The sequence below is a fragment of the Ciconia boyciana genome, chromosome 7 (assembly GCF_034638445.1).
Source record: "Ciconia boyciana chromosome 7, ASM3463844v1, whole genome shotgun sequence".
In the NCBI taxonomy this organism is placed as follows: domain Eukaryota; kingdom Metazoa; phylum Chordata; class Aves; order Ciconiiformes; family Ciconiidae; genus Ciconia; species Ciconia boyciana.
This window is the reverse complement of record NC_132940.1, coordinates 13,489,982-13,517,250: the sequence shown is the minus strand read 5'-3', so window position 1 is coordinate 13,517,250 and position 27,269 is coordinate 13,489,982. Positions and strand designations below refer to the sequence as shown.

Here is a 27,269-nt window from a genome sequence, read left to right as displayed (position 1 = left end):
ATCCCTTGAGTGCAGTGAAAACTAACAAGAGTCACTAATGACATGTTTGCTACAAAGGCTAGGTCTGTTCTTGATAATATTACTAGACTTATTAGCAGCATTTGTTACTGTTCAGTAGATCCTGCTGCATTGCTGACTAGTGGTGATCAGTTACGTATGGATAGTTCTATTCAGAATTGGCTGCAGTCTTGCTTTTAGTTGGTGAAAGTTAATTCATTCTTTCACTTTGCTGGGTTTATGCACGTAGCTCACTTCTCACATTGATTTTAAGGCCTCAGGGCAGAACATATTTCTTTTATGACTTTTACTTGTTCTACATGAATTAATACGCATACTTGTAAAGTGCATCTGAGATTAATATATAAACACATTATCTAGTAAACTATGTGAGTGCTAGCAAACTATGAGCAACCCAACTGAAAGGTGGCAGCTCTGACAAGTATCAGACACATATGACACAACTTTCCCAAAGTCGTGTCTCATTTAGTTTTCCATCTCTGCTTTCCTACTTTTATTCTGCCACTAAATTGCCTCGCTTCAACTCCCACTCTCAAATCCTCTAGCTCTTTCTCCTCCTCTCTCAGACTCAACCAAAAGGCCACCTACCTAACTCGTCTAGTGGGCTCACAGCCTTATACTTCCTTTCACGTTTCTGCTGCATCAGTTATCACTTGATCTCCACAAGGATGAACAGTGCCAAAAGCACCAGCGTGAAGCAACTAAACTGAGAAAATGGGACCAAAAAAAAGATCACCAAAAAACAAAAAAAGAAAAAAAGGATGATATAACAGCCCCTGTTTTTATGTGAAACATAAAGCAGCTAAACTCAGCACTGTGATGTAAAATAGTACTGACATCTGCACTTTCAGAATGTGTGGTCTAATCTCCGTTGGAATCCCTAGTGCTTAATCTGTCAGTCGCCACACACAGATTTAGTATTTACTGCCAGGTATTAATTCTCAACTGTTTCAAGCATAAAAATCATCAGGATTGGACAATACAGCTAAGAAAACATGTTTTTTATCAACTCTTTTCACAATGTCCTACTGTCACCGAAATCGGGAATCAAACTCCTTAACACCAATGTAGTATTAAGAAGCAGGCATTCTTTATTACGGCGCCGGATGTATGGGGGATCGTTCCACCTAGCATGCATACCGCAGGTTGCATCAGCCAAAACTTATATTGTCCGATTACATACATATGCATCAAATTTCCTGGAATGACCACACATATTCATTATATTTCCTGGAACTAATTATCAGATTTGTGTGGTCATTACACATGCGTCCTTGAGCTCTGAGGAGCTTCCGTGGGGGTCTCTGGTGGTCCTTGGTGGTCGTACAGGTGTGTCCTTTAGTTGACCCTTTCTTCTGGACATGCACAATCCCACCGTGCTTATGTAACTTGCTTCCCTTCTTCATGGTGCATGGTCCCTAACAATGATTTGGCACCCTTAACACAAACCAATTATTCTAACCACCCTCGACTCTTTGTCAAGATGGGCTGGGGCTGTACTGGGAACATAGCAGCATGTCCGTACTACTCCTTGTCCAGTTGTCTTTGGGCATAGTAGCATATCTATAGCCATAGGTGTACAAACACAATATATTAAAGCATTGTCTACCCCGCTCCTATCTCTATGTTGCTTAGTTACAAAAGAACGAACTAATCATTTTGGTTACGTCTGGTTACACTACCTTGTTTTAATTAATAAAAAAACAATCCTATTGACTAAAAACTTAATCTCACCCTAAGTATTTTGCCAGTGTGACCACAGAAATACCTCTGAACCAGACTCAAACATGAGGCTAAGTTCTCATTAAGAACAAACCAAAATAAACCTTGCATAGTGGCAGATTAGAACCAAATCTCCTTTGCTGTAAGCGGCAGAGGGCTTGGGCAGAGAAATTTCTGGGAAGGTTTTTCACCCCTGGACCATACCATCTTCTCTAGTTCGGAACAGCCTTAAATTTTTACCCCCGGGTTCCTTTGATTACTCTAGATGTAGATCATGAGTTACAACAAGAGAGTGCGCTCTTTGACGGTGTGCTTCCCCTGCCCCCGACCTTTATCTCCTGCAACCCTGCTCAGGTGATAATCACCAGTGGCGACTGTAATGGATGCATCTGGTCACGATGGCTGCATCGGCTCAAAGTGGATTCAGGAGACAGATAACAACACAATAGCCTAGGGCTACTGTGCAATGCGCCCACCGAAGAAACTAAAATCTGTGGTTGGTATGCAAATATGACTATGGGTCAATCATCTTATCCCCCATAAATAGTGAGCAGCCCAAGAGCCCTTGGAGCTCTCCTGCACGGCAGCGGGCTGCATGCCAGGATCTCCCCTTGAGCAGGGACGCCTCTCAAGGTTACTCCTCGAGGTTGAGGGATTCCTTGCCGCAACAGATCCTTGGTAAGTGAAGAATAGTATGATAAACTTTGAAATCTTAGCTAAGTGATATAAAGGATTGATTGCGCACATATAATCCTTTAGACAGAAACCGATGACCAAGTCTGGGACTAGGACTGGATCTAGCCGCACCTAGACTCCTCTTTGAGAAGGAGTTTAGAAAGCAAAGGGATCTTTTCCAAACCTCGTGACTCAACAAGAGGGTCTCCCTGACAGCTTTGTTTACCCTGTCCTCTATGCAGTAAATAATCAAGTGCACCTTGCCATCGAATCTTGTTAAAACACTGTCACATTGAACTTTGTTAACCCCCTATTCTGTATCAATAAACTATACTTTTACTTCTCTCTTGTGAGTGAAGTGCACGCTCACTCCATCCGCGACACGCTCCTTAGCCACATCACGCAGGTGTCCATTCACACCAAGCATTTGCAAAACAAAGGTTGTTTCTCTTTCCTTCCTACTGTTCTTTTCCTTTTGGAAAGTGGAAGATTAATTAAAATAGATGGCTGTACAAAGGAAAAAGCAGGGAACAATTATTCCCTTTAGGAAGGACAGGAAACAGTTAATCTGAAACAAATGTAAATAATTATCTCCAGTCTCCAGTTCCTACAAGTAAGATCTAAATTGCATACAGTTCAAAGGGTTTCTTTGCTTTACTCTTACTAGTGTCATACAAATATTGGGCCAGAGGCCCCATTCCTCCACTGCAATCATGAAGCATCATATTGAAAATGTGATGCACTGAACATAGCTCACTGGAGCCCACTTGCAAGAACCCAAGATGAAGAGAGTAGCACTTTGGTAAAAATACTGGCAGCCCGCGATTGCATGATTGATAATGAGAGAAATAAAATTCCAGGTCCGTCACCATATTTGGATCTCCTAATTTCCAGGATGACTTTCCTTAGCATTGTTCTGGACTATTCATAGCATATTCTTGAATATGCTATATGGCCTACACTATACTGGCATTTCAGGACAAAAGTTTTGAAGCTTCCATAAAGTAACTCATAAAAGTAACTTTATTTTATGGCTGCATCCCTCATTAGACAATTTAGCACCGATTGCCATTGGTCATCAAATTGCTTCCCCCTTAATTTGCATTTTCAAGGCAGAGGCCACAAGGAATTACATCCCAGAATATGTCAGTTCCTTCATTGACTAAGACAGTCTCATATATTTTATTCTACTAAAGTCAAATCTCTTCTCTACCTTCTCACTTCAAAAGGTACAAACAGACAACAAGCATTTTCCAGCCAATTCTTGGCAGAGCTCCTTTAAACACTAAAGTCATTCTGCTTGCCAACTCATCTACCAAATACTTGCTTTTGAATTGGAATGACCCTCACTGCAGTAAATTTTTAAATGTAAATGTAGTCAACAGACTGCCTATATTTGCCAAACTAAGAGCTATACATTTATGAATACTTCTGTTCAAGTAAGCAAAGAATGCAAGACTAGATGTTTATTTTATTTTTATTGATGATAATGTTCCTGTCTGATAGAAGGCTAAAAGCTTAAATAAAAAGCCTTCTTGAAGTGAAGGGCAGCACAATCAGATACTTAGGACTCAAGGTTTAATTCACCATATGAAGGTTAGTAAAGGAAACCATCAGAGACTACTTTGCACGATATTACTAATGCAGAAAGGCTTGCATACCAATTGCAGCAACAGATTTTTACATAGGGTTGCTGAAACATTTAGAATGTCAACACAGGATCAATTTAACTGTCCAGTGTCTAAAGAATTATAAAGAGCAACCCTGAGCAAGCCTGCTTGCTAATTGTGAGCTGACACAGAACCTCAGCACTGGATCCAGGCAAACCACCTTTATTATCACTAGAGAAACAAGAGAGTGTGTTGTAATCTTGGTACCTACTGAGGAAATATTTTCCTTGTGCTAGCATGGTATTTAAAAACAAATGCATTTTAAAAAATTATAAAATACAAATGAAATGACTGTGTAAGAACTACAAGCATAAGCTCAGTAAACACTATATTGAAAGGTTTCCTTCAGACACCCTACACTTTCAAATCAAATTAAAAAGTTATGTGTTTAATCCTGCTCTGAAAATATTCCAAAATCATTATCAACTGTATGCAAGCCAGATTTTCACAAACTCAGGCTAGTGCTGTACATAACCAGTGGACTTTTGCCTGGAATAGCAAAGAAAAATAACAATGCTGTGCTTGCTTCAAGATGTCCCAGGACTTAGTTACAAATTAAATAATACATCACCTTCTTCAAGGAGAAATCATGTAGCTAGAACTCCATGAAATGTTTGATCTAGCTACAGACTAACTGCAGACAGACATCTCCACAGTGTTATTGTTATTGACAAAACTTCCACAACAGGGACACAACCTAATAAACCAGAAGGATCAATTATTTCTGCACTACATTCTTTACCATCGCAGTTCTCCAAGCCCTTTAAGTTATTTTCTTAGGAGTAATTCAAAGCAATGGCAAAGAGTCCTTGGAAAAGTGTGTTTAACATTATCGGACTTCTGGAGACTTCTGTGAGCTAAGATCTGGTATTTATCAGCATATTCCGTAGTCTGTATAGCACATGCTTACATTAAGTACCAGTTTCTTTTCTCAGCAATTCTTCTACGAAAACACATTTTTTTGATGACATGGGATCATTTCAGCATCTCAGGAGAACAGCATCCCCTTCTCGCCCAAACCCTCCCCCCTGCTTATGTCCTCAGAAGCTGGCTGCAGCAGAAACAGCCCCAGCACAGCCCATGCATCGAGTGGTAGGAACGACCGGTCCCAGATTCAACTGCTTCAGACAGCCACTGTGCCTGCATCTGTATGCGGATGCATTACCTCATTGAAAGCTCCTTCAAAAGCAAAGCACTGATAAAATACCAGCAGTGTGTCATTAAATACTTGTCTTCACAAAGGTATCTGTTCCTACATATATAAAATGCTGACATTTTGCCCCGGCATGTACAGGTTACTCCAAACACTTCATTAGAAATATGAAGATATTTGAAAAAATTTCATTACAAATCCTTTCTTGCACAGTGGCCAATTCAGATCACAGTTCTCTTAAATGTCACCTTTTATCAGTGCACTAACTTTATGCCTTTTTTTAACCAATAAAATATGGAGGCCCTCTAGACACCATGTCTTTGCTGGCTCTCACAGAAGATGGTACAGTAGACAAAATTTTCTGGTTTATTGGCAGTTGATCTGAAATTAATGCGAATTTGGTCAACATACCAATGCAAGTAGAGCTGCTTGGAGCGGACCACCTCCCACACTTCAGATCTGACCACTGGAACATCCACCCAGCACGTGCAGCAAAATAGCATAGCTGGAAAGGCTGGAATCAGGAAGCAAGCTGAACAGCACACGCGCAGTGGATTCTTGCAGATACCCTTCTGGATGGCGTGAAACTGCAGCACCACTGTTTCTGACCTTTGTAAACCCCGGAGGGAGAATCCTGTACCAATGCATATTAATTAAAAACTTAGCTGATCCTTTCTTTAAGAGAGGCATCAAAATTGCATTTCCTTAACCAGTAAGCCGAAGTGGGTATCTAGTGATGGAAGTGTTAGGTATTTGATACTCCTCAGAATTACAAGCTTAGATCCTATCAGCAATCTAGTAAATAGGCTCAACTTCTTGAAATTTACTACAAGAAATCTTTCAACAGAATAAAAAAAAAATAATAAAAAAGGGAGAGGCACCAAGAAGGTAGTTATAGAAGGTAACAAAGTATGTTTGCCAAATTTTACCCAGCTTAAACATCATTCTACTCACATTGATATATAAATGAATTAAATAATTGATCATCTTCCTAACAATGCCCAAGAATTATATTGATTGTGCCATTTAAAGAGACAAAAACCAAAAAGCCATCTTAATTCTTACAGTGAACATAAAGAAAGAGTAATTACAGAACTACTGGATGGAAAACAATCACAGTATTTTAGTTAAAGAAGCTGAGACTTAGTAGTATAATGTACTCATCTGTTGTCTGTCATTATGAAGGCGGTAATTTGTTCCAATACCATTTAAGTATCTTAAATCATTTGGAATGCATGGTAAACTTCACAACGGCATTGCAAACATTTAAAAAGCTGTAATTTTGTTGGGAATCTGAGTTCAGGATTAGGGTGGCAACAACAGGGTGTGATTAAAGTGAGATACATCACTTTCAAAATTTCCAGGAGGGGTTCAGGGGCAGGGGAGGGGATGCTGTTTCCTTGGAAACGAGTCTACATGTATAGTTGCAGTGTTTAATATGGATTAGATAATATAGTTACTACGAAGCAAATATAGTTATTCTTCTTTAAACTGAACAAATCTAGAATACGAAAATTTCCAATCTCTAAGAAACATAAAAGGAGGTTCAATAGGAAAGATCAAACAGCAAGAGCTTACAACCAGAGCAGAAGAGAACAGATACCAGTGTCCAGGCTGTAAAAGTAATAATGAGAATAAATTCCATGTGCGTCCTCCTTTGTGATGAATGACTGCCACAAGCACAGTTCAATCTTTTATTGGTTTTTTTCTCCCTACAGTCATTATTGGTAGGATACATTTTACTTGGCATAGGTCTTGGGAATAGGCTGCATTTCAGGAGAGAAAACTCATTTAAAGGCATTTTTGTTAACAAATCCAGCTTTTATAAGGGCCACACACAAGATATTTACCAAGCAGCAAACTTTCAGGGAAAAAAAAGGTATATATAAAATATTGGTCAACCATCTTTGTTTTTAGCTTAGCTAATATTTTACGTGTATTCTGGAAGCCCAAAGCCCTCTGCACTTGAGTGATCAGCTAGGCAGGACTGGTTTTAGACAGATTTTCCTAACTGAGTGGCCATAAGAGCTTCCATAAGATACAGCTACAGAAGGTGTATGTTTTAACTGGATATATTTTAGCCCCCAGAAACATCTGCTCCTGACCTGGAACACACTTATGAATGCCCTTGATTTTATGATCACTAGGGGTCTGTAATGTCAGCAGAAGTACTGCAGCAGTCACTTGCCCTGCAGACATCCATGCACGTGGTTAAGTCTTTGAATATGCACTCAAACACAATCTCCACAAAGAACACTAGTGGAAATCAGCTGAAACTAAAGGCTATAGCTACAGGCAAAACAATCTCATACAGCTTACACTGAAGTCAACCATTAAAAAAATATTTAAAAAAACAAACTCTGCACAGTTTTCATCATTTCACCTGCACTGTTGAATTACAGGAACCAACAAAAAGATTAGGAAAAAGAGAACATTTAAATCATTGTGGTTTTTTAAGCACTTGAAACTATCACACATCCATGGGGAAAAAAAAAAAAAGATAGAAGGACAAAGCTGTTTAGGTTTTAAGTCAGAGACAGATTAAAGTCAGCCCTGGATTGAAAGTCTATTTAAATCAGTTCTTGATACAATAAATTACATTTTCAGATACAGAATGCAAAAATCCAATAGAAAAATTGATCTACAAAAACAGATCTGTTACATGAAACATTCCCCGATTACTAGGCACCTAAATAGCTGTCAACTCTCCTAACAACTCCATGTTAAAAAGACACACACTCATGACAGAACAAAATCACCACCACCAAGTTAAATCCAAGTTATAGGCCTGTATGCAATTAGTGGCTTGCCATTCCCCTTCCTTTTTTAAGACACACAGTTATTTAGTAGAAGGTGTTTGATAAGGAAATACTGAATAAGTACTACAAACAAATTGTTGGTGAGAGCTTGTTCACATTTTAAAGTGAATTTAAATTTCAACATGGGGTGGGTTTTTTTGTTTTCACTGATCACCAAAGTACTGCATTTTAGTGCACTATATTAATGGTGCCAGATTTCATTAAACTGTGAAATTCAAACCCCACCTCTCCTTATGCAAGAGACTCCATGAAAGAACATAAGCAGTATACCTCATGGTTTGGAAAATATTCTCAATAGTCCACAAAAATTTGAAGTTTCCTATCACAAGTAAAAAAAGAAAAACTAAACCAAACTACAACCTTTTTTAATAAAAGTGTGCTGAAAGAAAAATAAATTACTAATTTAAAATTAGTTCTCTGTAATCACAGGATTCATCAGTAAACATTTCGATGTACTTTTAAAAATTGCTAGCTTTTAAGCGTATTAAATGCTAAAATCTAAATGTAGCCAGGTAAATCTTACAGACTTGCATAATACTAAGAAAATCTTTGGCATCATTTAAGGCCACTGTCTGGGTGCAGGGGCACATCAGTATGAAAACTATATTTTAAACACACTCTATATAGGGTTATTGTCCAGTTTATTTATTACTGTTACCATGATATATGGTAGCATGATGATTGTCCTAATTACAATGGAGTTGTGTCATACTACTAAAGAAAAACATAATTTATAGTAACTACACATTTCTCATTTTTAGCAGTGGTCTAGGACAAAGTCTTACTAGAGTATAATTCTTCCAAAATACAGCACTGTTGATGTCAAAATCTAATGCAAAAATTTCCGGTGATTTAAACTTAGTCTCAGATGGCATTGAGTAAAGAGCTCTAAATCAACTGAACACTCCTCTTAAATACCTATCATTTAAAGAACAAGATCACAAAGAGGAGGAAGAAACCCAAGATTTATCAAAGGTAAATGGGCTTCAGATAGCTTCAATACTCTTCGTGCTAGAAAGATACCACCAAGTTGGAGATGTCATATATAAAAACAGAGTTGTTATTTATAGTTGCTCCTTCTCTAAATTTAATGCTCAGCCTTCCAATGCAGAGTTGCCATTTTTCCTCTTGTATGGAGACTCAAAAGGATAAAAAATTAACCTGCACTGAACATGTGCGTTTAACAGTCCTGTTTCTTTGACATGTCCGTGCCCACTGATTAAATCCTCTACCACCAAAACAACAGCTGACATCTCCACTGCTGGAGCAATGGCAATGTATTTATTCCATATATACATCACCTAATTATCCCTCAGGATAATTCACAAAATTCAAGAGGCGTTTTTAAAAATAAAATCACAAAGACAGTAAATCTGAGCAAGACATCACTTGCTTACAATGATACAGTAAATTAGTAGAAAAAACAGTATTTCTGGCAATAAATGGCAAAGCTCTTCAAAAGGACCAAATAAGCTCAACTTTCATTTCCCCCTCATTCTTAAAACATTTCTGTTTTCTGAGAACAAAGCAGAGAAGGTAGAATAGAAGTTACTAGGGGGGTATATAACGCATTACAAATGGATTTGTCAGCCACATTTAAGCTTTTATCCTTTACATATAGGTGGATATAAAAAGAAAAAGTCAAGTCTATGAAATTGTTCTGTCTTAGGTTTCAAAACTTCTTGAAGTATTTCCTACTAGTTTGGTTTAGCATCTTACCATGCCTCTCATTGTGTATCGGTCTGTAATAAAGTCGTTCTGCTGATTCAAATGTAGTAGTAGTAAAATTATGCAAGAATTCTACTAAATTAAAGCAACTATTAAAAATAAAGGTAACTAAACCACTATAATTTATAGGTACACACTGAATACAGAGTAACTTACTACCCACAAAAAACCAAACCAACCAACTAATCTATCAGTCAATAGTAATCAATCAAGTTTGCTCTCTAGGGTTTTTGGTAGTGTCAAAAGCATTTAGGAATAAATCCAGTAATGAAGCCAGAGGAAACCCTTCCAACTTGTCCGTCTAGTGAACACATCTCAAGTAGTAGCAACTAAAAACTTGCACAGACAGTTTATTTTGAGTTCAAAAAGCACATAAAGTAATAGCCAAATGATGGACAGAGGACAACAAACAGAACAACAATTACTCGAATGATGTTCCTTATACCTTACTATCTCATGACGAAAAGAACAGTTTTTTCTGGCTGCTGGGAGCAGGACATGGAGAACCAGAAGGCTCCTAAATAAAGCCTAATAGAGATGGAAATTATATTTTTTGTTTGTTTGCAACTTCATGTTTTCTTTAGATACCTTGTCTCTAGTTCAAGTATTTATGGGCTTTCACCTTATAAAATTGGAAGAAAATTTCTAAATGAGGGCATTTCAAAAATAAGAAGATTCTTGTAAAATTTGACTTTTTGTGGGTACTCTTTAATGCCATCTCCCCTCCTACTCTCCATTTCACCATCCAACACCCATTTGGGAAAACACATACAAGCTTATGAGTTATTTCACTGTCATTAAGTCTGTAGTTTCCAATGAAAAGTCAGCTTTCTGCAAAAACATTCCCTAAAGGGAGCTACAAGTGCAGGGAGTTCTGGATATGCAGAGAAATCCCTACTCTTCCAATCTTTGTCCGTAAGCGAGGCAGGTTCCTCATTGGTGTCAGGGAATACAAAATGCTTCCCCTTATGATGCCTGGAGTAATATTTGAGGTCATGCCCCTGCTTATGCCTCTTCCTCTCTTCACTGTTCTTACTTCAGCAAACCTCCCACTGGAATCAATTAGAATTTTGCTTGAGTAAGCACTGCAGGGTATGGCCTGTTGGCATTAAATAAGTCATCATTTTTAATTGGCATTTTAAGTTCCATCAAACTACAGACTATACCTCACACTGCTTTAGTAAATGTTTGCACAGGGTAACAATTTGGATCACGTTAATATTCGCAAGTGATCCAAATACACACTGTACAAATACTGAGGTTAGGTGAGTTATTTCAGGACAAAAGATATCTAGATCTATTCTTCTTAAATTAGTATGTATTTTGAAAGTCATAAGATAGCCCAAAGTTATTCATTTTAGGGCATGCACATATTTCTTTTAGATCATTTGGTCTAGCACCAGTAAGTACTGTGTGTACTGAAGACCTTATAAAAGTTTGTTTTATCAGTAAATTTATCCTAAGCCTCTTTTTAAGTGTAACATTATTCATCTTGAAAAGGCTGTAACAGCACGCTCACCACTTTTCATTATTACACTAGCTACTATCAAAACACCCCAAAATCTCTCATTATTGGGATTTCTTGTTGGGACTTCCTCCCCAATATCACTCCTCCTCCCCCTTCAAAAGGGGCATTAAAACAAGCTTTTGGTTTGTTGCGTTAGCTGTATTATACACTCAGGATGTCTATTCTTTGAAGTACTTTAGGACTGGAATTTGTATGAACCTCAACAGATGTTGTAGAACATAACATCAGCTTTTTTTTTTTTTTAGGATCCTAAACCACTTAGCATAATATCATTCTGGATACGTGAAGGACAAACTTCACACTGATGAACGGTCTGTCTCACAATTCCTGTTCACACATGTGCTTCTGCTAGCTTCTATGGAAATACACATAGGACCCTAAGTTACTCTAACTTTCAAAACCTAGTTTTTCCCCCAGTTTCTTCAAACAAAGAAACAGAGAGACTTTACTGAGTCTTACGACATATATTTCAATCCAGAAAGTGGTGGGGTTTTTTTCCTGTCCTGTTAACCCTTTTGCAAGCCTAAATCATACTTTTATTTGTTTGTTTGTTTTTCCCCAAAGGAAGTCCCCTTTTCTTGGAGGACTGATTGATTTCAAATATCCCCATGCTTAATTCCTGATGCACCTTCAGGATTAATGACAGCTAAAAGACAGAAAATATTGAGCTTGTGTAAGAATAGTCATGCTTACAGAGAATGAGTAACTAGAAACTCAGAGGAACCCATGAGCTTATGTACACTATGGTTACGTACAGACAGAACAAGAAGTGAAAAGAAAACACTTTAAGAGCCAAATCAAGTGGATTGTTTCTGTAGCATCCTAGAGTTAAAAGGCAAATTACAATCAGTCCCTCAGTAAAACTGAATTTGACACCTCTTTTCTATTGAGATTAGGAATTATCATCTTGCAAACCTGCACTTTGGAGCATCAGTGTCAACCTGTCTGGAATGTAATTTAGATTTTTCAGTAACATAAAATGCTTACTCTTCTGTAGTCATTAGTGGCTGGCATAAACAGTCTGACAGTATTATAAATGAAGGCCCCGACAGTTTGCAACACTAATCCAATATTTTGCCAGTAGCTCTAGAGCTCTCGGGGGGGTGGGGGGGGACGACACACGACGACACCCGCACCTCTTTAATCAGAATCCCTTATTTTTATTCTTGTACTGATGGTTTGCAAGCCTTTTTGTGGGACCAACCTGATTTCTGTTGAAGAGCTAGAAAACAGACAGTGGAGTTAAGAATTACAAACATTTATGCACATACTTAATGTTCTTATCATAAAAAAGATGAGCTAATATAGATTAGCAGTTATTTCTTAGAGATGAATCTAAAACTAATGAGGAAAAAAAAAAATGTTTCTTTTGAAATGGAAACACTCTGGGATCTCTTATTCCCTCTAGTGGCCACTGGAGCTTAGACACCGGACTCAAGAATGCATGTGAACTGCATCCTTTCGTTTGATATATGTAACTAGACTGAGCTCTGCCGTGATGTCGCATTTTAAGTGGAACTCCCTGAAGAAATCAATGGCGAATTCTGCTTAAAAACCAGTGGCATGTTATGGCCTACAGTTGCCTAAGGAAGATTTCTTCCCAGCTGGGACAAAAATGAAGGTCATTCTCTAGGAAAAGAGAGCACTAGGGCTGGACTTAAAGTAATTTAAAATTACATTAATATTTTGATTGTTTCTCATGTGTTGTCCTTGCCTGAGCCTCAGATCAGAAAATATAAAATAAAGATTTTGGAAATGTGAAACAAGAGAGAACTGGTACAATTCATGGTGAAAAGCAGGTAATGTAAAACAAATAGGAAAACGTGAGCTGCTTTTTAACAAGATCCACTTCAATCTGACAGATCAAGAAGTTGGAAAACCTTCTGTCTCCTCCTCCTTAAAAAAAAAAAAAAAAGTCTATGTTGTGTGCTTATTGCTGTGTTTAAAACTCCATTGAAAAGGGAAGAACACTAGTCTAAGTAAAGTGTAGAGCAGTAACATTCCAATATAGCATCTAATTATTTAGGTTAAGCAAAGAAGATGGATAGGTACTACAGAAATGTAAATCTTGAACTCAATAATCCCCATCAAGATGAAAGGAAATTTTGAGGAGTGTAATATATGCATAAAAGAGTAATTCAAACTATTATTGCTAGCTTCCAGGTTAACTACAGGCACTGACAGCAAAAAACAAAACAAAATCCTGGATTTTACAGTTCCTGCTCACGGTGGATTAATGATTAAAGATAAATAAAATGATTGATTTACATTGTACAAGGAGTGGCAACTATTGAAAGTATTAAGATGCTATTAAACTGACAGCAAATGGTACAAAGTCAGTTCTGATATCCCCATTTTAGAACAAATGGAAGAATTGGATTTCTGTAACTGGAGCACATATAACCAATTGAGAAGTTTGGGATTAGCTGGTTTATAAAGGAAGCCAAAGACTGGACTCATTGGACTGGCAGTTTGATTAAGAACATGAAAATAGCAAAACTGAAATATATTTCTCTTAAAGATCCAAAGATTATTTTGGAATTTAAAATGCCTCTGCTTGCCTTGGGGGAGGGGGGGGGGAAGTAAACATCATATAGCATCTCTATACAGAAGTATCTGGAATACTTTTGTTCTACTGTAAGACAGTAATATATCAGTGAAAATATAATTCTCACTTCAGAGCATCACACATCAAAAAAATGGAAATGAAATAGGGAATCCAGAGAATGATCAGCAATGACGATGATCAGACCAGAGATTTTAAAAAGATATGAGGAAAGGCTAGGGTAAATACTTAGATTAATTCAAAGGAGTCATGACAAGGTGATACGCTTCAAATACATAAAAGGCTACTGTTCTTCCTGCTTGTTGGACAGTACAGGTAGCAAAGGGATTAAGTTTCAGCAAGACTGATAAGGACAACAAACAGTAATGAAATAGTAGTTTAGCTTGCAAAGTCTGCCTTATTGAAAGTGTTAAGAACTAGTTAGACAATCATCCACCCCAAAAGGACCAATATAGCTGATCTTGCCCTAAGGCAAGATCACAGAGGTCCTTTCCACACCTGTAAGTCTATGAACAGGGGAAGAACAAGAGCAGTCACTGACTCTGAAAGACAGAAGATAAGAAGCAAAACAAGTGAAGTAACAGCAAATACTCTTTAACACATTAGCTTACTAGGCCACAGAACTCATTATCAGGGAAAAATAGAGGTTGAATGTTAAATACCTTACTGAAAGCAATCATTCCTTTTTATAGACACTGAAAAATATCCTCAAACTTACCAGGACTGTGCAGCTATAGCACTAGTAATGTGATTATTTATGGCTGTTTACATGGTAATTTTGCAATACAAATAATAGTTCACTCAGAAGGTAAGTGAGGATGAGACTGATTCCCTCCACAATTTCCTGTCCTAAAAGACAGGGCACCAATCTGCATGCCCAGACATTAAGAGAAAAATATTGCCTGTCTCAATACTCCCAAGAGGCCCAGAATAATAGTGCATTCCAAAACTAATGCATTGACATCTGTTTTACTATGGTTTGTACTCTGCTTAGCAAGTGTTCTCCCTTTAAAAATGGTATAAGTAGGAGGTAAGAAACTCATGGGAAAGTGTTTGAGTTTCTGAAGAAGTGAAAGAACCTGCTCCCATAAGCTCCAAAACGCCAGAACCAGATTTAACACATTTGTCTTCCCAGAAAGTTGGCGTTCTCTCACCAACGTTTAACATTTCTTATCATGGAAACTGGATATCAGAGAGCGATGCTAATGACCTACACTGCCTTTCAGCTTCACATCATTGTAACCAGGATAGTGAGCATTCAAAAATCATCATACCTAAGTGGCAACAGATGAGATGAACTCAGTAGGAAATGGAATTTCCACCTTTCACAAATGTATCACCATAGTTTATTAGTGCATTGCAAGTTCTTCAACTACAGGCCAGACCTCCTACCCTGTTCTGACCGTACCCAAGACAGTGTTCTTGGCTGAACACACCTCTTTAGTGTGTTTAAAAAAAAAAAAAAAAAATCCCTTACAGAACAACCTTCTCGCTGTGATTTTCTGCGGTGATTCTGGTTTTTCATTATTTTTTTTTCTACGTTATCCTAAAAGCAGATGCTTTTCTCTAGATACTAGAAATGTAATAATACTTTCCGAATACAAGGATTTGCTTTGTCAGTAAACTAAAACTAGGTCATATTTCTGACACTATTCAAATACTACATCTTACACAAGAGTGATCACCCACTATTTACATAGCTGTTATCAAAATCTGCATGGTTATGTTGTTCATCCCTTCTCACTGAGTGGATTTAGTGGTTAAAAGTTGTAATATGAATAGTTATTTGTATTAATCATTGTGAAGGTAAATATAGAAGGGAGACACCACTTTCTAAGGTTCTGAGACAGAACCTTGATAAATCATGGTAGCTTTGAAAATGGCATATTAAAATACACAAGCATGTAAAAAAGGCCCCAAGAGAGCCTAGTATTTCTTTTAAAATTCCAAGAGCGCCCTCTTGTGTGAAACCTGACAGGCATTATGCTGCATGCAATGGTGAAGCACATAAGATGATGTTTTTAAGTCTGCAACAACATAATTACATTCCCTCTTACCACCTCGTAACTTTGCCTATTTCTGACATGTACTTTTTTTTCTTCCAACCTGTTTCACTAGATTTTTATTTTCATGGACACATGAGCAGGCAAAGTGAAAGCCAAATCAGTGCAAAATAATCTATTCCATATCTTGTCTCATAAATACAGTTTCCTCCAGTGTTTCCCTGCTCAGCTCTGCGGGAATGATACTTCCTCCAGGCTGCAACACTGACACATACCAGACCCTAACAAAAATAATAAGCAAATGTTAGCCAACACTTTCAAGCTGATAGGAGAAAACTGAAAAAACTTAACTAGAGCCACGAGAGGTGAGTGAGCAGGGGACTCAGCTTGCTTTTCATTGTCCATCTTCAAATCAGACAGTTTGCAATGGGAAATTTCCAGAAAATAATGGCCTATTCACACTGGAATGTCAGTAGGAAAGCATCATTTGGCACAGAGGAAGATGAAAACTGAAAGGCATCACAGACACTTGCCCGGAGGTAACGTATTGACTAATGCCACAGATTTCAAATTGACAGGTGCTCATTAAAAGCCACAAATGCAAGCAGACAGAGTGAAGCCAGATTTACTAGGGAAAATGCACATATTGCCTGTTAAAGCTGCCATAATTAGCAAAAGTAGAGCAGACTCAGAGCTACTGAGGAAGAGTGGGTAAAAGCAAATAGGGAGAGAGGCAGATGGAAAGACCTAAAGCAAAGGTAGGAAGATGAAAGAAGAAAGGGAGAAGAAAGGAGTTTACAAGTTGAATCCACATAGAACATGAAACCCTCATCACTTGCGTTACTCATTCTTTTAATTTTGTGCTTGCCTTCCCCTAGCAATTAAACCGAACGTCCTTGACAGTCTGTCTTCTGTAGCAGCGCAGAACTGAAACTAGACATCAGCTTCAGCCCTTTATGGTCCCCATAGTATTTTAATTTTCTAAATTGGAGATTTATGGAAATTCTGACATTCATCTCTCGGTTAAAATGCTAGCATGTTGCTTACAAACACAGACTTTTGCTCCTTTTAGCTAGAAGGTTGACAAGAAAGGCTTAGCTGCTTTCTAATCATTATCCTGCACATGATGGGCTGTGAATTTTATGAGCTTTATCATCTTACTGCTTATATCTCTAAAAGCTCTGGCCACAGACATGCTTTTGCTGTCTGTATCCTTTAAACAACAGTGGTAACAATTAGCAACTGTGAGCAGTCTGATTATCATATGAATGGAGAAACAATTGAAAATGCAGCAGAATTAGGACCCAGCGAATTTCTAAGTCTTCAAAAATTACAGAGTCTTTAGCAACAAATGTCATTCCAAAGTTTACCTGCCACCACACCATTACATTAAATACTATTAACAGTAGGCTCTAAATTGCACCACAAGACTTCAGGTTTGATTGAAGAGACTTCATAGCATTGATGACCTCTTTCCCTATGTAGACACATAATAAGGGGACCTGAAGTCAGGTTAGTGTGTTTCCAGCAGACTTTATTATTATTATTTATAAAAATATATGCTTTTTGTGTCTTAGCTAGCTTTCTTTTTTGTCTCTTCTCAGATATCAGGAAGTAAATATTCATGTGACTAGTTCTACATATACATTGACAAAACAACTAAAAAAGTCTTGATGTGATTGAGAATCTATTGTTATTAAAAACATTACCATCCATTAAAAACATTATCATCCATTAAAAGCGAAAGAGGACTGACAATCATTCCTTGTATATTAAAGAAAATTCTGAAGACACAAGAACTAGAATGCTAAGCTGTCCCACTGAATGGCAACCACCTTTATTTCTTCCTTGTGCTTCAAGAGGCTTCTACTGGAGAAAGTTTTAAAAAAGGCAAAACTACATAAAACCAAATACGAAACATCAGTACTTCTAACTCTGCTTTAATTATCCTCAACAGAGTTAAATGGGCTGGCATGCTGCAGAACACTGGTAAAGGGTTAAGAAAGGCTAAAAGAAAATGCAAGTTCTGTGATTGTTGATATGCACCTTTGTAAAAAGGCAATGAAACCAGATCAAGAAGCAAAATTACTGCACAGACACCCTTTCATGCAAGAGGCTAACCATGAAAATTAGATGGAAGACAACTGCAACTGAGTATGGGCTCTTCTACATCAGAAGGAACATGCAGAATAATGATCAGCTATAGCCAACAGTGTACACAGACTGGATCTAATGAAAAATAATGCACCACTTCCCCAAAATATGTTGTGATATGGGCATGTCTGTCACCAGTGGGATTCCCAGAGAGAATACTATGTGTAAACACCAAGGTGTGTTAAGAGCTATTTATAACAAAAGGTGTTACCTATTTTACAAGTGTCTCCATATGCCAGACCCACTCAGTGCCTTTCCAGAGTCCTACTTTGGTAACACAAAATTTCATTAAATCTTCCGATAACTGCTGGCACTGCTGGCCATAAGCCAAGGCACTAAGACATTCCTCTCATCCCGCAAAGGAACTAATCCTAATGGAGCATGTGTGCAATTGTTAACCCATCAACAGCCTTTTCTCTGTACCCACGTCCCCAGCATTGTAAGCAAGCCAGAAGTGGGCTGGGATCAGTCAAAGTATTTACCTACCCTTCTCTCATACACATAACCTTCCTCCTTCACTACTTGCTTCTCTTCCAGACCATGGTACTATTTACATTTAGTGTTCCCTAAATGTGAACACTGAGAGGCAGATAACAGCATATGTAAATTATTTCTGACAGAAACAGTGAAACTTCATTTTTTATTAGTGAATTTATCATCTTGCTGTTTTCCACAAGCCAGAAATTCAATCCATTTACCAAACTATAAATCATGTCCTCAGAACTCTCAAATTTTATTTGCAGAGGTATTTAGTCACCTGAGAGACATAGCAGTATTTTAATATACCTCTGAAAATGGCTTCCTGCTTTTGCTTACAGCTTGAGAGAAAAAAAAAAGACAAAAAAGAAAAGGAAGGAAAAAACCCCACAAACACACTTAAAAAAAGGGCAAAAAAGAAAGAAATCCAATGTTTTCCCACATATGGTAGTTTGTGACTTAGCTTCAGCTGCTGAGTGGTGTTACCATTCCCCTCACAGCTTCGGGGGGGGAGGGGGCAGGGCGGGACAAAAACAACAACAACAACAAACCAAAAAAACAAACAAAAAACCTAAACAAAAAACCTAAACAAAAAAACCTCTTTATCACACATCACTTGGGGAATATCTCCAAATCCACAGTAACATTCCTCCAGGACTTCGGGGACTGACAGGCAGCACACTGCAAGCAGCACCCACTGCTTTTTCCGCTGACCTTTTGAAAGCCCAGCAGCCACTGTCACCCGTTAACATCCCAATTGCCTGAAGAACAATTTCCCTGGCCTTAGGTCTCCTGCAGCACAAGGCACAGAGCTGTCACATCTCTTGTAGGTTTGCTGCCTCAGCAAATCCAATTTACACTTTTATTTGTTTATTTTCTAAGCGAAATCCAAGCTGGATCACTTCCCCAGGAAGGAAAATTGATGTTAAAAACCACCTGAATTTGTCTCTCCTGACAATACTCTAAACAAGGAGTTAAGAAAGAATTTTCCCTTTTTATAAAGGAGGGAATTTAAGGCTTTAGTAGACAGCAGCTTAGATCATCACAGCAATCAATCCCAACCAGCAAAATCTAGGTCAGTAAAACTGAATGGAAGTCAGAAGGCCCCAAAGAATGAAACATTCAGTTGTTAAGAATTTCGGAAAAAGCTTAAGATCTGGTTAGGACAAAGGTCACATTAAAGCTGCTAAGTGGAAATACAAAAGTTATCTGGAAAATAACCTCCTTCTAAATCCTACATGCAACAAACTACTTAGAGAGTTTGTCTTGAAACAACAAAAATGAGACTTGGGGGGGGGGGGGAATGCAGCCATCTTGGAGCTGTAAGTATTTATTGCAGTGATCACAGGCTTCACTAAGACCTTCTCTGACATCATCTCAAGATTAATAGAATTAGATCCAGTATTTTACAGAGTTATGAAATCTCTACTAGGACAGAAAATACCTGCTGTTACAGACAGGTCTCCCTTGGTCTTACAATGGCTAGAAGCAATGTAAGACTTACAAGTTAAGACACGTTACAGTAAGTGAAAGTAATATGCATTACTTCATTTTCCTTCCTCCTGCAGCAGGAACATAAAACCTTCCAATTCTGTTTCACATAAAGGATTACAGACTGCTCTGTGGAACTGCTCCGAACAGTCTCTGAACACAAAGCTCCAGCTGACTGACAAATCCACATGGATACTGCATATCTCACACTGATCACAACTTCAGAAATCAGAGCTGCTAATAGGAATGTTGACAGAACATCAGCTACTGGAATTTTGTTAGTGCTATGAGTAGCTTTAGGGATTCCGTCCTGGAAGGTAAATTGAATGAGGTAATTGAAAATCCCAATTATTTAGTAATGGCCTAACTGGTCCCTACAGCCCTTTAACAATTCTTAAGCACGATATAGAAACAATGCCACGCCCACCACTCCCCCACCCCCAATTAAACCTAAAAGTTATAGTTAATTGCTTATGTGTGCTTTTGGGGGGACACACCCACCTACAGCTATCTTTAAGTTTTTCTGGTGGAAAAACAATACTTCAAAAAGCAGCCCCTGCAACAGGACTGAGGAAAAGCTCTGAACCCCGAGTACAATATGGGCAAAGGCTCCTGGACTGTCGGCATGGAGTTTGTTCTGCTTACCACGTGAAAGCCAAACAATAAAGCTTGTTGTGCTCCTTGTGTTTCTTTACAGTACAAAACAGAATCCTGCTGACCATTCTTCATCAGAAGACCTGTGACGCCTCCAGAACTCCTCCAAAAGGGATCTGCATTGCAAGGACAGGTTAAAGGGCAGCTTTTCTTGAACCCTCATTTTATGTGGCACAGAGAAAAGCTTTGGAGTAGGCAAGAAGTGAGGAATCTAGGTCACCCCTTGCAATGAAAGGTTTAGACATTTAAGTGATAGAAAGACTTTGATGTGTTCCATACGATTTTAAACCATGCTGTTCTGTATGGACTCCTGTGAAAAAGATCTTCAGCCTGCTCACAAGCAAGATGGAAAGAAGCTATTACTTTGCATTGATCTTGCACTATTCTCTCAAAACCTCTCAGACATTTGTTTGGGGTTTGTGTTTGGGGGGGGGGGGGGTTTAATGTTGTTTTTGTGGTTTGAGGGGTTTTTTTTCAGCTCAGCATTGTCCTCCGGTAAGGACAGAAAACAAAAATTTTGAGACCAAGAAAGGTCAAGACACTTGACCCCATCCACAGAGATGGGAATGGAGGATGCCTCTCCTTGGTCTAGAGCTATATTTTAATAAACCTAAACTTGCTATGGCATTAAAATAAATGCACAGCTATACAGTGTTATCGAACTGGAATGGAGAACATTTGTTGTGGACAAGGGAGCTTCAAAAAGTACATAGAGGGATCTGGTGAGTTACCTACAGCCCTTCTGCATTATTTCAAAGACACTTGCATCATCCTTGTTTCTGGACTGTATTTCTCATCAACAAAACTCTTCTGCCAGGGACATGATCCAGTACCAGTGGGTATAGCACTAATGATTGATTTCACAGCAGAAGAGTTTAATTTTCCTTATATGCCCAATAATGTCTGTGTGCTGTCTGGAAAGCTTAAGGTTTTGGAATGCTTAGAAAAAGATCAGAAAGTCAGACTTTAAGGGGTGACAAAATATAAATACATTTTCTAGACAACAAGAGGCTATGAACCACTGCTCACAAACAACAGGTATTGATGTTTATCCCTCTATTTATTATGTCCAGCACTGAAACATCTAAACCATTAGACGCCACAATTTCATTTTCCCAACCAAAGTGGGACTTGAAGAGACAGCTTGAAGGTTGCAGACACTACTTGCAAAAGTGTTCAACAGAATAGTACCTTTTAAAATATTCACCAATATTTAAAAGTGATATACTGTCTTTCCAGGGCTCTGCTATTTACTACAAGGTCTTAATGCAGGCACGCATGCCAATAGTTTAACATCAGCGTTATAAAAAATACTAACATTTAAAAATAAACAAAAAAAATTAGTAATAGCAAAATTACTTAAGGAATGCTCTTACATGTTTACCAAATGCAGGCTGGTTGATTCTCATAGTAACAGAGAATATTATTCTTTAAACAGTATTTTAATTTTTTAAAAAGCGAGAAAAATGAATACAAGCACATTGGCTCACACTTGCGAAAAGAACTTGAACAAGGATTAAAATGCAGGAATTCCCATTCTCCCAGCCTAATGCTCAGGTAATTGGAATACGGGTTACTAATACAGCAACAAACAAGTTTCACGTCTCTAATGGCCACATTTGTGGCTTTAAAGAGCAACAACCTCTTTAAACATAACAGATCACATAACATCTAGAGATGTTATCCAGATGAATGCCATATTTAATCATACAGAATGCTACACTACTGTTTTCCACACTCAAAGTTTCCAAACTACTATGTCTTTTACTGAATGAGGAGCTTCACTTCATGTAATGGTAGGCTTCTCTAGACCGCGCTGAGAGACTATGCTGAATATCTTCCTGAATATCTTTCATGAGAAGACTGAAGAAGTTCATGAAATAAGTTTGTTAAGGGTTATGGAGTAAACAGAAACCACTGCTGGCTCAGGAGGCCTCCCCTCCCGAGTTGTTGGAAGCTGGGAGAAAGCAGGCGAAGCATTGTCTGATGCTTGCTCTGGTCTTCTACTTCTGCCAAGTAGGCCTTTGGTCTCACCTTTCACGGCCAGTCTTATATGTCTATTAGTATAATTTATGTCCTTATTATTACAATGATATTCAAAAGTCCTTATGAGGATCAGAGCATCATGCTGGATGAGCACAGGACTAGAACCGCTTACGACATGAAAGGGCTCAATACCTTGCTGGTAGCCCTACAGCACCTGCAGAGAAGTGGGAATGGGAGGGCTCAGATCTCTGTCTCACTGCTCAGAGCACCCCACACAGCAGCTGTAAAATGCTTCGTCATATCTACAAGTACCTGTTTAAACTATCTCCTTCAGAACAAACACCACTTCAGGTAAGATACTTGAAAAGCAGCTCAGAGGCCTTGGGATCCTTATAAAATAACACACAGACTCCTATGACCTAAATTCTCACTGATATCAAAGAAACAGAAATCAGGCACCAAGTATACTTCTTATTGTGTGCTCAAATGCTTAAACTGCTTTTCAAAAATGAGACCGAGTCCCAGCAATCCTGCAAGAATTTTTTAAATCCCGAGGATGACAAGCTTGTGAAATGTTACCCTTTGGGCCAATGTGATGCCATCTCCAATATTTTATGCCCAGCCTTAATAGTCCTGGCAGGGACCTGGCTTCACAGCTTGAAAATCTGTGCAGAAACAAACATCTGGCAGCGATCTGGATGCGGCTCCTCTTCAGCTGCCTGATTAACAGTGCACACTGGGTTTGGATAGCCACTATCTCAGACACCTCCTTATGCCTCTAACCAGACTCCCTGGGGGAGGACAGTAGCAAACCACAAAAAACATATCCATAGAGCAGTCTCTGGAGCCGATTAGTCTTTTCGGTCAATATTCTTCATTTGTAAGATTCTGGGCCTGGACTCCAGTTCTTCTGACAGCAACAGATGCATGACTGGCAGAAGCAGGTTCACAAAGAAGGAAAAAACCCAAATCTGTTCCCCCCACTCTCCTCACAACTCCTTCCATCCATTATCCAGTATCAAGACTGTCTGGCAAAAGTGGCTGACAGATGACTGGAGAAAAAAAAAGAGATTGCAGTTGCTATGAGATGTGTCCTACATAACCCAAGAAGACTGACACCACTGCCAGCCATCTTCTGGGCCATTCCATAGCAGAAGGGAAGCTGTTGTGACACAGATACATGTCTACTAGAAACCAGACAGATGGGAACAACACAGATTTTACCATTATACTGTATGGAATGGGACCCAAGAGCTTTCATGTGATGGATGTCACCATTGCTCCTGTGTGGTCTCTATCATCAGGAATCCAAGAGCCTTTTCTCCAAGTCATCACCAACATGGTTAATTCCCACATTGGAAAAAAGCAGGATTCACCGGGGGGGGGTAGAGTTAGTTGGGGTGTAGGGTTTTTTGCTTGTTTGTCTGTTTTTGATAGAAACACAGTGAGCGATAAACAAACCAGATCCAGGGAAAAGAGGAAGGTGTCTGAAAAATCAAACTGAAAGTGAGAACAGCTGCAAGAGAGATAGGTCTACCAAATAGGAATCTTATTGTAATGTCTGTCAATACCACACAGACATAAAAAAAGGGAGAAAGCAAGGCAGGAGCATAAAACAAGGATCAGAGGCTTCTGAGATGGATGCAAAGAAATGAATCTAATGCACAAGGCTAAATCTAACCCAAAGCATCCCAAATAATGTCAATGCATTGAGAAGAATGGTGCACACACAGTAGTGTTGACACTGCTGATAACACAAGCTGACAAATCTCCTAATGTATTAGGCACAAATATTTTTTCATGCAATATCAGACATGCATGACTTCTTATCCCATTGATTCCATTCCCTTCTCTGCTAACAAAAGGATTGAGTTAAGATCCAGGCCAGTCAGTGAGCTTCTTTCCATTGACTTCTGCGAGCTCTGGCTCAAGCCCATACTTGTCATGGCCAACACACAGTTTACAGTATCTGTCTTGTCACTGTCCAAAGAGAAAATTATTTCAGTGTTTTGCATATCCATTTGCTGAATCAGAGAGAAAGCAGATTTTGCTAACAGCAGTAGAAAATAGCTGGGAGGAGAAGAGACAGAATTAATTTTGAACCTTAACAAGCCAAATTACTGGGCTATTCAGTCAGTAATTGACATGTTGGAATATAATAAGGGGTCCTAAAGACTCTGAATGGACCCAAGTCACCTAACACAGCCTTTATGTTCCAGCAGGAGGGGCAGGGGGAAGGGAGTCAGGACAGAACAAGCCAACCTTGCATATGCATAACCAGACTTGGTATCAGACTCTCTTTAAGTCTGGACGTTTCGTTTTAGTGTACCAGGAGTGGAACAGGATGTCATGGATTAATTCAAATCATGACTAACACAAATGACAACAGCTCAAATAATTTCCCGTGTGCTTACAGAGCCACAAAGAGAGCAGGCATCACAGTGCAGCTAAACTAGAATTCAGAGGTCTGCGCAAGAGAGAGTGTTTCTCCTCTGTGCTTGAGCTAACTCATTAACTTAGAAGAGGAATCCAGTCTTTTACAATGTTATTGTACTTAATGCACTTTTCTGTATGTAGATTTCAGGACATGACAGTCTAGAGTCATTAGCTGAACAAAGGGTTTAGAAAATTTGTACTAGCAACACTGTACAGCAACTGCTTACTTGTGGGAATTGCAAAAAAGAAGGAAAATTAAAAGGAGAGCAAAAGCTACGGAAGAAGCTCCTACTAACACACAGTGATTAGTTGATGCAATTATGAGGGGGTTGGCTTGTTTGTTTTTGGAGCTTTTTAAGAAACCACAGGATGGAGCCAAAATCTCTAATACCTCATTATTCAGCTTAAATTTATGGATTGTAAACCACTTTTTGAGCACCAAATGGTGTTCAGAAATTGATTCATCTTGCCCACCCGCACTTTGTATTCTAACATAATCTACCAATACAAGCATCTTCACTTTTATCTGATTGACTGTGAAGGAGTGAGCAACCTCCTGCTCTTCCATACTCTTTCTCAGTAATGATAATGGTGCAACACATGATGCTTCCAACACTATCACTGTCTGCTGCCTCCCTTTTCTTCCAAGGCACAGTTAAAGAGAAAATGTTTTTCATGTTTACTCTTATTTCTTCTGTCATGCACACAGTATAGCATCTTACACTTCCAATTTTGCATGCTCTCTCCAGATATAGTCCTTGAGAAAATATTTTGACACTTGTTTATGTTTCCATACTACAACTCTGAATGAATTTTCATCATCTTTTGTTTTTTTAAAAAACAAAACCCCAAACAAAACAAACAAACAAAAAAAACAACCAGGGGGACAATCCACATGCAGCTGCACATTCTGAAGGTACTTTCAGCTAAGCTTTCCAATTATATTAATTATTTATGTGTGATATACCACCATTTTGCAGAACAACAATAAAAAGAGAAGTATGCTATTTTTTTCTATTTTACAGGCTGCTTAAAAATATCCATACTTGGCTCTGTAGTTCCTTATCCTTGCCTCAGTCAAAGCCTTTCAGTGGGTTTTATGATGTCCACAAAAATGCTTTTTGCATCCACAGTATGCTTAAAAGCTCTGTGTCAGATGCCAGCCCCACATACAAAATCCCATTCATGGAGCTTTAATCAGACCCAGTTAGCCTCCACAGTGAGATAAGGGCACACTGGCATGGTGATGAGACCAACTGGCTGAGAACCAAAATAGTCTGAGGGTCAGCCAAGAAAAGTAAAAAGTGAACATGTTAATTCATGACACTGCTGGAAAAGGAAACGAAAAAAACATGAGTGCTAGAGAGGAATAAGGACCTTGGCACAAAGCAGACACCAGGCAGCTCCCAGTCCCGTTTTCTCCTTGTGTTTCTGTCTATAGGTAGTTCCTCTGCTCCAGGTTCTTGCTTCCTTCACCAGTGTAACTCTGCCAGACAAACTAGCTCTTTCAGATATTCACAGCCCACCTACCAGTAATATTAGCAACAACCATGAAGATTAGCTTTAATGTAGGAATATGCCCTATTTATTCTTTCTCTAAAGATTGTTCCAGCCACTAAAGCAGAAAAACTGTTTTCTTTGCTGACAGGCATGCTATACAAAAAAAGAAAAGGAAATGAACCTCAGAGAAAGGTAACGACCCACCTCCAAATCAGTCTTAAAAAATATCAAGCACCCATCTTAGGCTGGAATATAAGGCAGGATAACTTTCAAAATGTCATACTGCCATGTGCGTTGTTTTCCTAGATGGATGGTTCCTATGAAGTAGGTTTTTACAGTCATCTTTTCCACGTGCAATGTTGAATATATTGTTGCTGCCTAAGAAAACAATACTATAGTATATGAGACAAATCCCCACAAACCGCTTTTACCAGGAAGCGTGAACTTGTCGCGGATGGAGTGATACACTTCACTCGTAACAGAGAAGCAAAAATATACTTTATTGATATCAACGGTAAATGTGACAGTGGTTTAACAAGATTTGATGGCAAGGTACACTTGATTATTTACTGCATAGAGGACAGGACAAAATGGTCAGGGAGACCCTCCCATTGAGTCATGAGATTCAAAAGGACCCCCTTGCTTTCTAAACTCCTTCTCAGAGAGCAGTCTAGGTGCAGATGGATCCA

General features: G+C 38.6%; 1 protein-coding gene across 7 annotated transcripts in view; it reads right to left on the bottom strand.

The window, feature by feature from the left end:
* Positions 1-27,269, bottom strand: part of ST6GALNAC3 (ST6 N-acetylgalactosaminide alpha-2,6-sialyltransferase 3) — a 232,201-nt gene that overhangs the window by 183,539 nt on the left and 21,393 nt on the right. For 5 of the 7 annotated variants that reach the window (XR_012043561.1, XM_072868755.1, XM_072868754.1 and 2 more), the window contains exon 2: positions 20,650-20,774. The exons of the other annotated variants lie outside the window; for them this stretch is intronic. Coding sequence is in view for 4 of the 5 variants with exons in the window: in XM_072868755.1 (XP_072724856.1) it covers positions 20,650-20,733 (84 nt within the window). In the remaining variant the exon portion in view is untranslated. The remainder of the gene's footprint in view (positions 1-20,649; positions 20,775-27,269) is intronic. 7 annotated transcript variants of the gene reach the window in all.